At 53.0% G+C, this 17,205-nt stretch overlaps 1 protein-coding gene and 1 long non-coding RNA gene across 4 annotated transcripts in view; one reads left to right on the top strand and one right to left on the bottom strand.

Moving 5' to 3' along the window:
- Positions 1-16,472, top strand: part of NEURL1 (neuralized E3 ubiquitin protein ligase 1) — a 79,909-nt gene extending 63,437 nt beyond the window's left edge. For all 3 annotated transcript variants that reach the window (XM_058697674.1, XM_058697675.1, XM_058697676.1), the window contains exons 4-6: positions 8,940-9,629; positions 13,343-13,489; positions 13,963-16,472. In XM_058697674.1, coding sequence (XP_058553657.1) covers positions 8,940-9,629; positions 13,343-13,489; positions 13,963-14,201 — 1,076 coding nt within the window. In that variant the 3' untranslated portion in view covers positions 14,202-16,472. The remainder of the gene's footprint in view (positions 1-8,939; positions 9,630-13,342; positions 13,490-13,962) is intronic.
- LOC131493322 (uncharacterized) lies at positions 5-8,945 on the bottom strand. The gene is made up of 4 exons (XR_009252565.1): positions 7,537-8,945; positions 3,447-3,586; positions 882-982; positions 5-594 (listed from the first exon to the last, which is right to left on the bottom strand). It is a non-coding gene; the product is annotated as an uncharacterized LOC131493322 (long non-coding RNA).
- Positions 16,473-17,205: the final 733 nt, after the last annotated feature.

Genomic DNA, 17,205 nt, shown 5'->3' on the forward strand with positions numbered 1-17,205 from the left:
CCTGATCCCTTCACTGCCTGTGGCTTTCCCTGCTCTCCCTCCTAAGCCATCTTGGCTTTGAGTTTCTCCTTCCCCTGAAGAAGTCACTCTCTGCCTTGGTAGCTCTGAGGACGGGCTTGTCTTTCTCGAGGTGGTTGCCTCCCAGACCAGTGTCTCATCTGCAGGGACTTCCTGCTAGGTCTGCCCCCTCTCCCTTTCTGCCTCTCTCTGGGACCTGTGGCCAAAACCCTCCAAACCCCACCTGGCCCATATCTGCTCTTCGGATCACAGATATCCTGGGGTACTTGGCACCTAGCAGATATGCAAGTCAGGCCACGGACACGTTGGCTGTCTCTCCGGACAGAGTGGAGGTAGGGGGTGGTGTCTCTTCCTGAAGTGACACCACCAAGGGGGTGCCCCATCCCAACCCCCACTGCCCTAACATAACGAGGCCCGCTGGTGCCCCCACCATGACCCCTGCAGGCCTGCTTCAAGCCTTCGAGGCACCCTCGACATGCTGGAGTTCAGGAGATTGCCTCTTTCCTCAGGGTGTCCCGGCCAAGCCTGGGCTGGTATTTCCAAGAATAACAGCTTCCTACCTCCAGAAAGAAGGACCTGTGGGCAAGCAAATAAACACAAGTTTTATGGGGTGATTAATGCTTGGCGAGATAAGCTCCTATCCCAATTCTTCAGGGTCTCCCTGCTCCTCTCAGAAACGTTGGCTCACAAAGAGCAGCTGTAGGTCCTGGCAGAAAGCTGGTGAGCCAAGACACCACTTGTAGGGTGCTCCTGATAACCCTCTGTGCCCACCGCAGCCCAGGTACGATGAGGGGGCGGAGGGAGACACATGAATTGAAAACCCAGTGCCTCTCTTTGAAGAGTGTTTATTTTGGGGGACACACCATATAACTGCTCTGAGATGATCCAATTCTGCAATGAAATGTGGCTGAAGAATAGAGCTGTGTGTTGGGGGCGGTACAGCTGGGGAGCGATCCAGGATTTCCTATAGGAGAAGTTTCAAGTCAGGAACCAGAGAAGCTGAAATGCACAGACTGGTTGGGGAGGAACAGTTTAGGTTGGACAGGAGGGGTATGCATGGTCACAGAGGTGGGGAATTAGATTAGCATCATCAGTCAGGGAACAGAACCTTCAGGGGAGCGAGTGAAGAGAAGAGGTGTAGGTGACCTGTGGAGGAGGGGTGTGCACAGGTGGGGCTGTGTGCATGCATCGCAGGGGAGAGAGCCGTGAAAGCAGAAAGTTTCTGGCAGCTATCTTGCTGTCAATGTCTTTCAAAAGGAGAAAAGGTGGCCGAGAGATAGAAGAGGGCCTGTCCAAATTCTCCCAGCTAGTCAGAAGCCAGGCTGGCCCTGGAATTCGGCTCTCCCAGGAGGAACTGGGCATAAGGTCACTGTGAAAAGACATTGCCACATCAAAATGGTAGTGGCTGAACTCAGGAGGGCATTAAGGGGGCACTCAGGGTGGGGTCCCAAGGGCTCACGGCATTCTGCTTCACCCAACCTGTGCACATGTGCCCCAGTCCTGGTAAGAGACCTGCCTTCTGAGGACAGAGATCTCTAGAGACTCTCAGGGAGGGTAGCTTTCTGAGGGCCAGGCTGCTCCTGGACCACTTGCTAGGCTGGTGAGTCAGCCTGGCTTCCCTGCAATGAGAAGCCTGGGCCTCTCTGAAGATAAGGCCCTGGGGTAGGTCTCCCATACAGGGTGTGCCTCAGCTTGGCGGCACAAAGGGTGTGAGCCGTCCAGGCTAGCGGAGGACCACGCTGCCATCTGGGGCTTCCGTTTCCTAGGCTAAACCAATATTTACCTTCAGCTATGGCTGCCAGGGGCTGAGAGGCAAATGTTAGTCTAAGGAACCTGAGCGAAGCTCTGGGGATGGGGGAAAGAGCTAAGGATGCCGATGGCAATTTCTTCTTCTCTGACAGTTTTCTTTTCTTTTTGATTTAAACAAAATTTTGTTGTTTCTCCTGCTTCGGAGACTCTTCCTGGCGCTTCCTTTCTGCTCATCCCAAATTCTGCCAATCGTAATCACAGTCCAACTCCAAACCCTCCCCTCCACCAGGAAACCTTCCCTGACCTCCCCTGTTCCTATGACCCTTCCTCTTCCTGACCACCTGAAGGCACATGAAGGTCTAAATGGTCTCAGCGGTTCTGCATCATGTATTGTCCTGGTCTTTAAGAAGACAGCATAAGTCCTTTATATATGTTATAAAGAAAGTTTTTTTAAAAATTTTTTTAACATTTATTTATTATTGAGAGACAGAGCATGAGCAGGGGCGGGGGGGGGGGGGGGCGGGTACAGAGAGAGGAGGAGACACAGAATCCAAAGCAGGCTCCAGGCTCCGAGCTGTCAGCACAGAGCCTGACGCAGGGCTCGAACTCACAAACTGCGAGATCATGACCTGAGCCGAAGTCGGATGCTCAACCAACTGAGCCACCCAGGCGCCCCAAAGAAAGTTATTATTGTACTCATTTTGCAGATAAGGAAACAGTCTCAGAGAGGTCTGATAACTTGCTTACAGTCACACAGCTTGGAAGAAGTGGGACTTGGGCCCAGGAGCATGCGCTGCATTACTTTCTAGCTTCTCTAACTATGAGTTCACCTGGTCCCCTGTGAAGTCTGGATACCTCCCAAGGGTGGGGTGTTGGCCCTCCCATGTCTTCCAGGATAGTGTAGGAGAGCTCAGGGGGTTAGGGATCAGCTGTACATGTTGGGTATAGATAGTTTACGAGAGCCCCAGCAGGGTTGGCTGGGGAAGTGGGGGTGCCCGGCATCCTGATTCAGCAGTGTCTGCCTCATAGTTCCGTGAAGGCTCCTGACGGCTTCATCTGGTTCTGTTGTTTACAGAGCACTCTGGTGGTTTTGGGTTTTTTTGTTTTTGTTTTTTGTTTTTTGTTTTCACCAGAATGAATATATATAAAGTGCAACCTTATACGATGGGCAATATTAGATTGTAATATCCAGAAATGGCAGTTTCGTATTTTCTGCCTAGTATCTCTTTGGTCCAAAATATAGTTTTGGGGAGCTTGAAGAGACCTAGGGGTCCGGGGTGGGGTGTGTGGAGTAGAGGAGCTGGGGCCTTGCAGTACTGGGGACAAAGCCCTCATTTCAGAAGCAGGAGACCTGACTGAATCAAGACTTGACGTGGCCACTCACTAGCTTTGAGCAAGCCTTCCAGCTTCTCTGTGCCACAACTGTCCCATCTGTTATTTGGACATAATTATATATGTGCCATTTACCTCAGAGACTCTGAGGCTGATGAATATGTAAAAGTGTTTACATATATAGCAAGGGCTATTGTTTTTAGGTTGAAAAGGAATACTTAATTTAAAAATACCACCAAAGAGACAACCCCCAAGTCTTCTCATTAGAAGAGGAGGCCTTAAAATCAAGTCCCTGTATCTGGGTGAAATTCAAACCATTCTATCTAAATTGTTTCTTGGAATAAGACCTTTGGTTCTCTAGCTGGGTTCCTTGGAACGCTGGGGTTCTACAGAGGCATCTTTGAGGCGGCTGAGTTGGCAGGCACTATGGCTTCTTCTTAGACTTCAACCAGAAATTTTGGTTTTGTTGGACAAAAGGATTCCACTGCTTAAAAAAAAAAAAAAAGTTTGAGAACCGTTAGACCAGATGAGTCTGAAAATCTATGCGTCTAAGATCCTCTGGGCTGAAGATTCTATAAAGCTTAGAATCTGTGACTCTAAGTGTTTCTGGGACATTCTACCCTTCCCTCCATGGGCCTCAAAAAGTACTTGTTCTTCTAGCTTTCGTGTGGTTGGGTTTATATGGAAAGGGTGGAGGCGGGTGTGGGTTTCGGGGCACTGTCCAGAGGGGCGGAGAAACCCCTTACCCGTCCAACCCATGTACCCGCCCTCCGGGCTCCTTCCCCTGCCCCATGCCAGATGCTGACCAGCAAGAGGATGTTTATGGAGACAGTAAATGGGCTGGCAGCACCTTCTAAACAGGGGCCGGCAGATACCCGCCAGCCGGCCGGCTGCGGCAGGCCGACCCATGGTTAAAGATTATCCAGTGCTCCGGATGTGCGAATCTAAACAAACAAGACTCTGGGGCTGATGGCAGGCCCTGCTTCAAAGGAGCCCCTTGCCTGCCCCGGAGGGCCCCTACACCAGTGCCCAGGCCCTGCTTTGGTTGCCCTGCACTGGCTGGCAACATGTGGGAGGGCCCGGTGGGTCTCTGGCCAGAGCTGGCCCCGGAATCCTCAGCCTGGCCCCTCCTCTCCTCCTCTCCCTTCCTTTCTCCCCGCTGGCCCTGCTCAGACTGTTCTCCAGGCATTTACTAGAACAGTTTTCCCACTGAGTGCCTCTCACTTCTGTCAGTCCAAACTCTCTTGTCCTTCAGGGTCCAGGTCAAATCTTGTTTCTTCTGAGATGCTGTCTCTGGCTCACTGTGAGACAGGAAGGGGACCTCAGCCTCGGCTAGAGAGCATTATCCTAAAAGGAATATTTATCCTAAAGAAGAGAAGGCTCAGAGAGGGTGCAAGGAGTGGCTATAGGACATATAGGGATCCATGCAAGGAGAGCTTTTCTAACAGTTACGGTTGTTCAGAGACAGGGGACAGATAGCCTTGGGATGTGGTGAGCTTCTTGTCCCCGGGGCCATTCTAGTCAAGGCTGGGTGAGAACTTGGCAGAGAGAGGTGGATTTCCTCTGGAGACACTGAGAATTTTGTAACAAAATTATACTCACATATTTTCATGCCTCCAAGCTTTGATCCTCCCACAGCCTACTGGCTCCTTGGGGCCCATGTCCTGGCTTCTCCTTCTGTCTCTACCACTGCCTGGGGCTGGGCACACAGTGTGTCAGTGAGTGGGTGACCTGAGTGCCACCTTGACGGGGAGGAAACCCCCTGTCCTGGCCTCACTGCTCTTGCAGGGCCGGTGATTTCTGCTCTGGCCCAAAGTATTTGCAGGACCACCGCTAGGCACCAGATTAGGCAGGAGCTGAAGACAGACAAGCTCCTTCCTGAAAGACGGGATGCAGAGAGGGGAGCCAGCTTAACAGCTTCTCCGGTGGCCTGGAGCCTCTCCTCCTCCTGTCATAAATACCTCCAAAGTGGGCAGCCATGTGTCCCGTGCGTGGATTACATAACTTGTTGCTTCCAAATGGGCCACGCTGCTGCTTGGGGTTACAGGTAGCCCATCTGGTTTTTCCAAGCTGTAACCCTGGGCAGAGGCTGGTCCCAGGGTGCTCTCCCCTGGCTTTCACGGCCAGGACCCTCCCCTGGCCTCTGACTCGATGTCAGTCCAGTCAGCTCTGACCTTTGCCGTCCCTTGTGCAGAGGGTGCCTGATCAGCTCCTCTATTTCCAGTGTCATCTATTTCAGGGTCCGGCACAGCTGGGGACACTGAGGGGATGGCTATTTTGGAGCTTGCTGGCGGCCTGCAGCCACTCCTGACCCCGAGGGGCAGCTGAGCCGGGAGAGGAGACATACTTGGGCTGGGCACTGGCCCCGGGGATTCCATTTTTAGCTGTTTCCCAGCATCTCTGATACCTTTTCTCCCTGCTCCTCCAAGATCTCAGGCAAAGCCATAGGGGTCATTTCCTGTCCCTTCTCCTCTCCCCTACCCCCCCCCCCCCCCCCCCGCCCAACTGTTTCTCCTTCCTTCTCTTCTTTCTCCTTCCTTCTCTTCTTTCTCCTCTAATGTCCACTTTGTACCTTCTCCTTTCTGGGCTTTAGTCAGTGATGTCATTCATGACCTTATATATAGTCCTATATCTATCTATCTATCTATCTATCTATCTATCTATCTATCTATTATCTATAGTCCTACCTTAAGGTTCAGAAAGTTAATTGCCTAAGTGCAGGTGGACCTAACTTTGGTTGACAAAACTCAACCTGAGTAAAGTACTAGTACCTGAGGTTGTCAAGTACGGGGGCTTCCCGCTCTACCTCTGATCCCTGCAACAACATCACAAGGCAGGTATTATTACCCTTGTTCTCTAGGTGAGTGATCTGAGGCTGGGAAGAAAGTTGCTTCCTTACTGGCCACCGTTCAAGTGCTGGATTGGACCGTTAAACGCAGGCGTGTGTCACCCCAAAGCCCGTGCACTTTCTTCTGAGCCTTGGGGCATGGAAATGATAATAACAGTGGTTCGTGTTTACCTAGTGATTATTATGTGCCAGGTACTCTACTAGGTAGAGTAGGGTACTACTTACCTCCTGCATTTCAACTTCACAGCATCCCTTCTGAGCGGAATATTAGAATACAGATTTTATACACGTCAGTACATGCTGATTTTGCGCATGGAGAGGCCCAGAGAGGTTAAGCTTTTGGTCTATGGCCAGAAACTGGCAGAGCCAGGATTTGAACCCAGGCTGATGACTTCAAAATCCTTACACTTAACTATGCTCCTATCCTGCCTACCAGTTCATGGATTTTGGCTGCTAAAGCATCTGAGATACTGTCAGGTTGCACGATTAGACATATAGTCTAAATATCAAGGGAGGTGATGGCCACACTGTGCCTTGAGCTGGTCAGGGAACATCTGGAGGCTGGTTCTGTTCATCGTCTAAGAGGTGGGAAGGTGAGCAGTGTGTCTGAGTATTCCCAGAGGAGAGTCCTTTTCTCTATGGGACTGCCCCAGAGATAGCATTGGCACAGAAGCTGAGAGAAGTTAAGTAAATTAATCCAGGATCCTTGGATACAGGAGGGTAGGTGTCAGTTTAAGAGAAGGAAACGCTTTCTTAGAGTAGCTCAACAATGGCATAGGTTGCCTGGGAGGCCCAGGAGTGGGCGTGTTCAAGTACAGAAGGACTCCTGAAGGGGCAGAGCTCAGGATAGCTCGCATCCAGCCCCATTCAGAAATCTGTACTGAGAGTCTGCCCAGCTCCATGGCTCTGGGCTGAGTGTTCTGAGTGTGTGTGGGTTGGGGTAGGGAGAGGAGTGTCGGGGCGCATATGTGTGTGGGCTCCTGTGACAGTCTTATTCCTGTAGGCTCTGGCTGAGAATCTGAGCCTTTTGTTGTTTAGTCACCCTGCTGTCCCCGTCCCTTCCTCTCCATCTCCAACCCTGGAGTCCTCTAGGGCCAGTGCTGGAATCCCTGAGGGGTCGGAAGCAGGGGCTGTTCCCAGGGGTCCAGGTCAGCCCACAGCCTGTCCCAGGTCCACACTACTGTCTCTCAGGCCTCCCCCTCCTGTTTGAGCCTCCTTGCCTCTGCCTCTCTGCAGCCCCCAGCCTCTCTGCACCATCGCTGTCACAGAGTCAATTCCCTGGAATAATCACATTTTCCGGTCGGCTCCCTCCTTCTTGCCAGGCACGATGCTGGGAAATCCCAACCAGCCAGGCCCCAAGAGGCTACTCCAGAGAGGCAGGGGACTTGAGGGGGGAGGGCCCAGCAGCGTCTCCTTGCCCAGGCCCAAACGAGGCTGTTTCTGGAAAGGGTGGTGGGGGCTGGGGGAGAACAAAAACAAGGAGGCTTTGGAGACTGTTTCTAGATTCAGCTGGAGCTGAATCCTGACCTCAGCTGCCCACACCGTCCCTCAAGCTTTGCTCCCACACCGAGCACCCCAGCCATCCTTACCCAGGTCCTGGAGAGAAAGCACAGATTCTCGCTTTGGGAGGTTCAGAGGAAAGGCTCTCAGGGAGGGATTGGCCCCTGCTGTGGTCTACAGTGGCACTAGCCAAATTTGGGGACTTTGACTCCCACAGAAGGGGTTCGATAAACAAGGAGGGGTCCTGAAAGCAAAGAATGTGGTATCAGGAGTTGGACAGACCTTGCTTCAATTTCAGATCTGCCACCTGGTGGCTGTCACATCACATCTCTGAGTTTTATCTCCATAATGGGAACACTTCCACGGGATGTTTTAAGGATGAAATGCAGGGGTAATTCATCGTGCATGATGACTTTTATTATAAATGATGGGGCTCCATAAAGCAGGACATAATACAGCCATTAAAAAAAAATATGGTGTTGGAAACATGGTTATTGGCATGGAAAGGTGTTTAGGACACAGTAAGTGGAAAAGCTAGTTTTGAAAAGGAAATCTGTATATAGCAGGGTTCTTAGCCTGGAGTCCATGCCCATGGATGGCTTTATGGGCTTCACAGATGCCCTGGAATTATCCACAGACTTTAGGAAGAATGTGCATTTTTCTGAGGCGATAGGTGAAAGTTATCACATTTTCAAAGGGATTTGTTACCCATAAAAGGTTAAAAAACTACTAGAGTTGATATAGCGTGATTCAATTTTTGTATTAAAGAAGTAACTGAAGAATATATTGGGGGAAAAAAGCTGGAAGGTCCTCATCCAAATGCTAAGAGTATTTTTCTCTGGATTGTGGGCTGAGAGGTGGTAATTTTTTCTTTTTGCTGAACTGTCTTTTCTACAAAAGACAGTGTGTCTTACTTGTATGATTAAAAAGAGAAAGGGGTTGATTTCCCCTTTGAAAGTAAGTCCCTTTCAAAGGAAACCTGGATACATTTACTTAAGTTCTCTCAGCCTGTGTCCTTCTGCGGCAATGCTAAGCTCAAAAGGTAATTGTTAGGATAAGCTGAGACAATTTATGCAAAGAGGGGTTCTGGGGAAGGGGGATCCCCCTGACCTTCCAGAAGGGTAGGACGTCAGCAGTGCATTCAACAGACATTTACTGCTTGTCATCTGAAGTGCTCAGCGCAGTTCTAAATGCTGGGGATCCAAAGGGAGGGCCTGGGAGTTAACAGTAAAAACTTTTATAAGCGCGCCATTTAGAATGTTTTTCTTCCTTCTAGCCTTGATCCTTTGCTTAAACAAACAGATGTCCTGCAGGACTTTGTCTCCCGATTCCTTAGCCTAGGTCCGAAGCCGTTCCCGTGCCGCTAACAACGCGGTCGGTATTTCGCGGTGCAGGCTGGAAAGGCTGGCGGGAGGAGGCGCGCAGGCGACGGGGGCTGGCCCCGAGCGGCCCGCCTGACGGTCACCCTGTCTCTCCCCCTCCCCGGCCGCAGACAGCGAGCTGGTGCTCCCGGACTGCCTGCGGCCCCGCTCCTTCACCGCCCTGCGGCGGCCGTCGCTGCGGCGCGACGCCGACGAGGCGCGCCTCTCCGTGAGCCTGTGCGACCTCAACGTGCCGGGCGCCGAGGGCGACGAGGCCGCGCCGGCCGCCGGCTGCCCCATCCCGCAGAACTCGCTCAACTCGCAGCACAGTCGCGCGCTGCCCGCGCAGCTCGACGGCGACCTTCGCTTCCACGCGCTGCGCGCCGGCGCGCACGTCCGGATCCTAGACGAGCAGACGGTGGCGCGCCTGGAGCACGGGCGCGACGAGCGCGCGCTCGTCTTCACCAGCCGGCCTGTGCGCGTGGCCGAGACCATCTTCATCAAGGTCACGCGCTCGGGCGGCGCGCGGCCCGGCGCGCTCTCCTTCGGCGTCACCACGTGCGACCCCGGCACGCTGCGGCCCGCGGACCTGCCCTTCAGCCCCGAGGCCCTGGTGGACCGCAAGGAATTCTGGGCCGTGTGCCGCGTGCCCGGGCCCCTGCACAGCGGCGACATCCTGGGCCTGGTGGTCAACGCCGACGGGGAGCTGCACCTCAGCCACAACGGCGCCGCGGCGGGCATGCAGCTGTGCGTGGATGCCTCGCAGCCGCTCTGGATGCTCTTCGGCCTGCACGGGGCCGTCACGCAGATCCGCATCCTCGGTGAGTGCCTCCCCTGACGGCCCCTCCAACACACCCGGCACCGTGCCTTTCCTGGAGGACGGGCCCATCCGGGTAGGGGGAGAGAACAGAGGGCCAGTCCGCCCCGCCCCACCGCCTCACGCGGGTCCCAGGCACAGAAGTGAGTCCTGGGCGGGACTCCATCTGCTAGGCCCTTGTCCTCAAATCTCACCAGAGGCATCCTCGGGGCGGGGAGAAAAGTGTGGATCATTGAGTCTCTCAGAATCTGATTAACCTGTGTCCCCATAGATGCATAAACGGCCTGGAAACACGTCTCCGTGGCCACTTAAAAGATGACAAAGTTTTCCACCAGCAATTAACTTATTGAGGCTGTTTCCATTTCTCCAAAATGGGAATAAAAGTCTCTGCCTCTTAAGGATGGTTGTGTGTCTAGGTAAGAAAGAGAGTGATGTGTTGGTAGCCAGGTGTCTGTGCAGGGTGGTGCCTGGATTGGGAGCCTATGGGGAATCCGAGAATAGGGCCTCGGAAGAAATGGGGTTGCAGAGGTCTGGGCGTTTCATTCCTGGCTTTGAATGGACAGAGTCTAAATGGACTGGTAGATGTGGACTCGTGAGAGTCCTGTTTCTCTGAGTGTTCTGTGGGATAGGCGTCTGTTGAAAATGGGTCCTTGGGTGAAAAAATTAGGAAAACACTGAGTTGAGAAAAAGTGGAGGATTCTTTATTGCAGAACTTCTTAGAGCCTTTATTTATTTATTTTTTTTAAGTTTACTTAGAGAATGGGGGCGGGGCGCAGAGAGAGGGAGAGAGAATCCTAAGCAGGCTCTTAGCTGCCAGTGCAGAGCCGGATAAGGGGCTCGATTCCACAAACTGTGACATCATGACCTGAGCCCAAATCAAGAGTCAGACACCTGACTGAGCCACCCAGGCACTCCTCTCAGAGCCTTTCATAGGCAATATGAATCCTTAACGAGGAGGAAGAGGTAGTTATAGGGTACAGCTTTATCTAAACTAATCTGACCAGAAATCTTACATCTTACCCTCCCACCTCCCCCCCACCCCCCCACCCCCACCCCTGCCTCCAAACCATCTCCAGGGACCTCTGTTTCCCCCAAGTGGGCAGGTATTTCATACTTTGCAAGAGCTGGCCTGCTAATCAGTTGCGGTTGACTGGACTGGTTCCATTAGATTCACTAGCAGGACCTACTAAAGTGCAGATTTTGGAATCCCACCTGCAGAGATTTGATTGTGTACATCCTAGGCATCTGAATTCTTTTTTTAAGCAAGTTTGCTTAGATATATTTGGAGACCTCTGGGCTTCATAGCCCCGGCCTAGACCTCACCGCAGGAGGCTTTGTAGACAAGATAACATGTGTATACGAGTGAAGGTGTATTATGCTCTAAAACTGCTATGTCTGTGTATAGGCACACATGAGTAACTGAGTACATGCGTATTTGTATGTATAATGCTGTTGGTGATTGTGAATGTGTTAGAGTTTGTGAAATCAGATAAAATAAGTGGGGATTTCCTACTCTGGAAAGAGGCCAAATGAAGATGGAGTGAAAAATAAATTTGAAAAGGAATGAAAATAATGAGGTTGAAGTGCTAAGAAGTTATGATTAAGGGAAGATAAATCAGGAAAGAATGAAAAGACATCAGGCTGGATGAAAATATGTGAGGATGGAAGGAAGTTGGGGTAAAAACTCAGGATGGAATAAAAAGAAATCAGACTGGGGTACAGAAAAAAATCAGGCTGAGGTAAAAAGGTACTTGGCTACACTCACTGGGAGATACTGCTCCTCAGACGAAGGAAATTCCATAAGGGCAGGGTACTCTCTTACCTCAGCACCATCTAATAATAGATAAGTAGCTTTCCGATGAGACTTCTGTTCCCCAAAGAGGCTTACTAGACACAGGAGAAGCTTAAAAAAAAAAAAAATCAGGACTTAAATATCTCGAGAGGTAAGTGGGCCAGGGTGGGGGTTTAAGAATAATCTTCCAGATATTTGCTAAACAATATATGCTAAAGATAGTGCTTCTGGGTGGTAGGAGAACTGGGCATCTCAGTCAGCAAATTGGTGTTTGGGGATCCTGATGGAACTGCAAGGAAAACCCAGTGACAATACGTGAAGGGTAACTATTTACCTTACAGAGGTGTGCTCTGCTTTGTGAAAGGCTTAAGTGCACTAAGAATGGAGGAATATTTCCTTTATTTCAGAACTACAGCCGGTTTCATACTTAATGATGGAACGTGAGAAACATTCTCATTAAAGTCAGGAATATGATAGGGATGCCTTAGAGTATTGTTCTGAAAATGATAGCCAGTGCAATAAGGCAAGAAAAGCAAATAGGAGGTGTGACTTTATGAAAGAAGATGATAATTGACTAAAAGACTATTAACACTAAGAGAAACCCAATAAATGGATTGGGACATAAGAGACCAGGGGGCTCTCTTCCCATGAACGTGGGGCCAGACTGGGCCATGTTCCCACTGACTTGGTGTCCCCTTGTCCCCAGGGACAGCCCCCAACTCTCCAGTGAGCCTGCCTGAGTCACCAGTGACCCCGGGCACAGGACAGTGGAGCGATGAGTGCACCATTTGCTATGAGCATGCAGTGGACACGGTCATCTACACACGTGGCCACATGTGCCTCTGCTATGCCTGTGGCCTGTACCTCAAGAAGGCTTTGCACGCCTGCTGCCCCATCTGCCGTCGCAGATATCTAGTGAATATTCTTAGAAACAGTGACTGTTAAATAAATTAGAACACATAATAATAGAGAAGATCTCACTGAACATTTATGTGTAGGGCAATATGTTAGAGCCTGTGGGAGAGTCACAGGTAAATACGATTTCCTGCTCTCAGGAAGCTCATAGTTCAACTGGGAAAACAAAGCTGCATTCCTGGGCAAAGAACAAATATTACCCCAGGCTGTGTGGTTGTTTGGTCCCATGTATGTGGTGTGTGTGGCGGGTCAGTGGTAAATAAAGTAATGTGGTTGGGGGAGGGGTGGTCAAAGCTCCCCAGAGGAGGAGATTTGAGGACAGCCCCAAGGGGCTCCCTGGACAGTTAGCTCTTTGGGGGCAGTGGCCCTCTCCATCTTGTTCTCAGTGTTATGTTTACACAGTTGATGGTGCCTGGTAGGACTTGTTGAAGGGACGAGCAAGGGAGGGCAGGAAGAGAAGAGGAAGGTGAGGAGAGGTGTTGAAGAGGAAGAGAAAGGAGGGAGGGAAGGAAGGAGAGCGAGTGTAGCACAGAACAAGCTTGGGAGATGGTGAAGGGCATTTCAAAGGTGCTTATGCAGAGGAGAGGGTGGGTGATATCTAGGGACAGTGACCGAGAGAACACAGGGCTTAGAAAGGGAGGGTCAGGCTATGACTGGAAGGGCCACACTAGGTGGGAGGAGGGGGGACATCGTTGTCTGGGAAACCTTGAAGGTGAGGATGCGTGGGAAGGGTGGAGGTGGGATTCTCAGCAGAGCTCTTGTTTCGAGACTGCTGATGTAGTAACCTCAGAACAAGAAAGGGCCCCCGGATTTGTAGGTGGAACAGAGAGCTGGGGCAGGGTGCTGGGCTGGCTTGTGGAATCCTGCCCTGGACCCGCCCAGTGGCTGGGCTGTGTGGTCAGGCCGTGTCACCACTTTCTCTCCTGGGAACCCCCTGGAGGAGTGGAGACTTGAGCTTTCTCCCGATAGGCCTCTCAGCGGCTAGTGAGCCCCTCTCTCCCCTTCCGCAGGCTCCACCATCCTGGCAGAGCGGAGCATCCCGTCACTCTCCTGCTCCCCTGCCTCCACGCCAACCTCGCCCAGCGCCCTGGGCAGCCGCCTCTCCGACCCCTTGCTCAGCACGTGCAGCTCTGGACCTCTGGGCAGCTCTGCTGGCGGTAAGTAGGCTGGCTACTCCGGTTCCGTGGTGTCCGTGCCAGACTCCCTGCCCCGAGACCCCTGGCCGAGGCGGGCATGCAGCCTCTGTGACAGAGTTGGGCCCTGGAGGAGCTGGAGATAGATAGGTCAGTGAACCCTCGTGGGGTGATTTCTGGGGTGAATCCCTTCCTGTCCCCCAGCTGGACACCTTTCTCCAAAGCACTTTTGAGCACACATGGAAGACCGAAGGTTAGCTCAGGAGGGGCCTGCCTTAAAAGATTCTGGGCCCCCTACCTTCCTCTATCCCTTCTTCTCTCACCACCTTATGGGCACCCTGGCGCTTGTCTAGTGCCCCCTAGTGCTCAGGAAGTGGGTTGTCAGGGTAAACAGGCAGATGCCTGTTGGGAGGTAAGAGACCGGGGGGCTCTTTTCCCATGAACGTGGGGCCAGACTGGGCCATGTTCCCACTGACTTGGTGTCCCCTTGTCCCCAGGGACAGCCCCCAACTCTCCAGTGAGCCTGCCTGAGTCACCAGTGACCCCGGGCACAGGACAGTGGAGCGATGAGTGCACCATTTGCTATGAGCATGCAGTGGACACGGTCATCTACACATGTGGCCACATGTGCCTCTGCTATGCCTGTGGCCTGCGCCTCAAGAAGGCTTTGCACGCCTGCTGCCCCATCTGCCGTCGCCCCATCAAGGACATTATCAAGACCTACCGCAGCTCCTAGCCTGTCATGGTGCCCCACCCTGCACGCCTGCCTCTCAGACTCCGGCCCCACTCCAGCCGAGGGGCAAGCCAACAGGGCCCCTTCTCTTTGTACTTGTTTTGGAAACTCTTTCCTCTTCTCCATTAAACATGGGAAACTGAGGCCCTTAAAGGTTTGGGAAGAAAGAAGGTATGAGGCAGGGAGGTGAGGGGCAGGAGCAGATTCCCCAGCAGAGGGGAGGGGAGGAGTCCACTCTCTGTCTTCCCCTTCTCTGTAGCCAGCTCTTCCCTGCATGCTGAGGGGCTAAGTGGGGACTTGGCCTGTCCTAATCCTTTCCCGTCTGGGGCAGATTGGTAGGAAGTCCTCTAGCCCATGTAAGAGTTAGAAAACGTATCCCTGCCTCCGGGCAGATGTGTCCCTGAGCTAGGGCATTCGGAGTATGGCCTAGACTTCAGTGTCCATTTGTTCTCTCTGCCAACTGCCCTTGGGCAGTGTATAACCTGCTCAACGGCAGCCCTAGGCAGGCAGCCCCTGAGCTGCTGCCTTCCTCTCGGAGCTGTACCCACCTTCTCCTTCCTGTCTTCCCTGCCCCTCAGGCCTGGCAACCAGGGGTAAGAAGGCCAGTGGATACCTCTCATCCTGGGCAGGCTGCAGCCTCCATGCTATGTCCCTTTCCCACTCACTCAGGATGGGTGGATGGACAGGCCACAGAAGGCTCCAGGTTCTGGGTCCCTGACCCTGTGCCCTGGCTGAGATGCAGAGGGCCCCTTCCTGGCCATAACCTTTCTGCCCCAGTCATCTCACCAGATGCTGCTGCCCAGGAACAGCCTCTCAGTGTGAGCAAGAGAGCAGAGGCTGTCCTCTGTCAGGCTAAGAACAGGTTTGCATCTGCTGTGACTTGTCCTCCCAGATCTCAGTACTGTCCTGAGCCTGGCTGATACTCAAAGAGGCTGGAGCATCCCTAGGAGAGGCCAGGGCCCTGGATTAGGGGTGGGGGTGGGATCCCCTGGGGTAAAACCAGCCATTTTATTTATTTATTTATTTGGTTTGTAGGTTGTTTTTTTTTTATGGGGGGGGGTGGGGGAGTGAGTTGCCGTCCCCCAAGCCCTTCGAACTCCTAGAAATGCCCTGGTGTGTGGAGTGCCTGGTGAGAGCTCGCTGCAGAGGTAGTTATCATGGTTTTCCCCAGGCTCCAGCCCAAAGTCCATAGACAGCTCACCATGAATTAAAACTCCAGAAAAAGGGGCTGAATTGGGAGGCCTCCTTTCAAATTGTGTCAAATTGTGTCCATTTTACAGAGACACAGACTGAGCTTAATGTCCTAGGGCTGGTGGATCACCCAGAGCCACAAAGTGCCCTTCCTCTCTGGGCTGCAACAGGGTTATCAAAGTTGTCTCGAATCCAGCAGGAGGCCAGGAGCTCCCCCTTCCATGAGGACGTCAAAAGTTCTGGGGAGGCTGAAGGAGGGGAGCCCAGCTTGGGCCAGGGAACAGGAGGCCTACTCATAGCAAGGGCAGGGAGGCCGTTCTTAGGCCCTTAAGCCCCAGGAGAGAGGAGAGAAGGGGCCAGGTCCTAGCACCTCTGGTTATTCTGATTCTGGAGTGAAGAAGGGTCCCCTACCCCTGCTCTTAGGCTGTAGTTCTCTCAGCCTTGCCTGCCCTACTCTGAGAGGTGATGGGCCGGGGCCCACTCTGAGGGCCTAGTCTCCCCCCAGCCTCCCAACCCTCTGTCTCCCTCCGATGGCTTTTTACATCCATCAGAGACTGCTGTTTCCCGTGAATGGTGGAGTATGGGGTTCTAGACCTGACCACTGGGCAGCTGTGTGGCCCTGTCCAGGTTATAGCCCCTCAGCCTCAGCTGCCACCTCTGTAAAATGATTGAGGGGAGGGGGGAGAAGACTTTGTGTGTGACTCTTGGGAGTTCTCTGGTGAGGGGCTGCTATAGGGTGGTGGGTGGGACAGCACTGGGGGGTCAGAACCCCAGGCTGGGACTTTGCACCTCCCTTGCAGTGGGCCTCTAGGAAGTCATGGTTCCACTGGGTCTTTACTCCCCAGTCACTGACCCCGGAGACCCTTTCTGTGGGAGGAGGGTGGGGTGGGCCAGATGGTGGCCCCATCCAGTCTGGAGTCTCATCTCCAAGGCAAGGAAAGGTCTTAAGTGCAGGGGCTGTGTGGCCCGAGGTTTGGGGAGAGGAAGCCATCTGTACCACTGTCTCTGTTAGTGTTGGGATAGTTGCTGCCTCCTTTGTGAACTTGGGTCGCTGTGATTGTGAATAAAGGTGATTTCGTACCAGCCCGAGGGCTGTGCTGTGTGGAGGGCTGGGGAGGGAGGGAGAGTGGGGGTGGGGGTGAAGGGTCAGGTGTCCTGGATATGGAGGGGAGTCAAGAACCAGGGAAGACTCCCTGGAAATGGGGGACTGGAGCATGACTTGGAGTTGGACAGCAGGGGCCCAGCATGCCAGGTGAGCCTTGTAAGTTGAAAGGGAGAAGCCACTGCCCTTCGGTGGCCTCAAGTCCCTGGGCCTGTGAGGAGCAGTGTTTATTGGGGCAGGAGTAGTGGGAGTCCATGAGGCCTGCTCAACTTCCTGGTGAGGCTGAGGTGGGCCCAAACCTGGCCCAAAACCCTTGTGGGGTGGCACTGCCACCTAGGGGCCGATGGGAAGATGACAGGTCCTTCATGTAGGTCAGGAGGGGGTTGATGATATTAAATGGGTGACAGCTAGATAGAAAGGGAGGGCCAGGGACCTTTAGAGAAAGCTTCTGGATGGGCCGAGAAGATCTGCGTGGCTGCAGAAGCTGGGAGTGGTGGAGTGTGTCTAGCAAACCGTGGCAGTCCTCATCTGGTGGGGCTGGGATTCAAGCACATAGCAGGCCTGCCTTCCTGCCCTCTGCTGCTTCCTACACCAGCACGGCCCAGCACTGTTTCCTGGGGTCCAGCAAAAGTAGGGTAGGGTCAGGGGGGCTCTAAGCTGAGAGGCCAGCTCGGCCCGTTGGATGTGGATCTTTTGCCCCAAGATGTGCATTTC

This window comes from Neofelis nebulosa, chromosome 13, assembly GCF_028018385.1.
Source record: "Neofelis nebulosa isolate mNeoNeb1 chromosome 13, mNeoNeb1.pri, whole genome shotgun sequence".
In the NCBI taxonomy this organism is placed as follows: domain Eukaryota; kingdom Metazoa; phylum Chordata; class Mammalia; order Carnivora; family Felidae; genus Neofelis; species Neofelis nebulosa.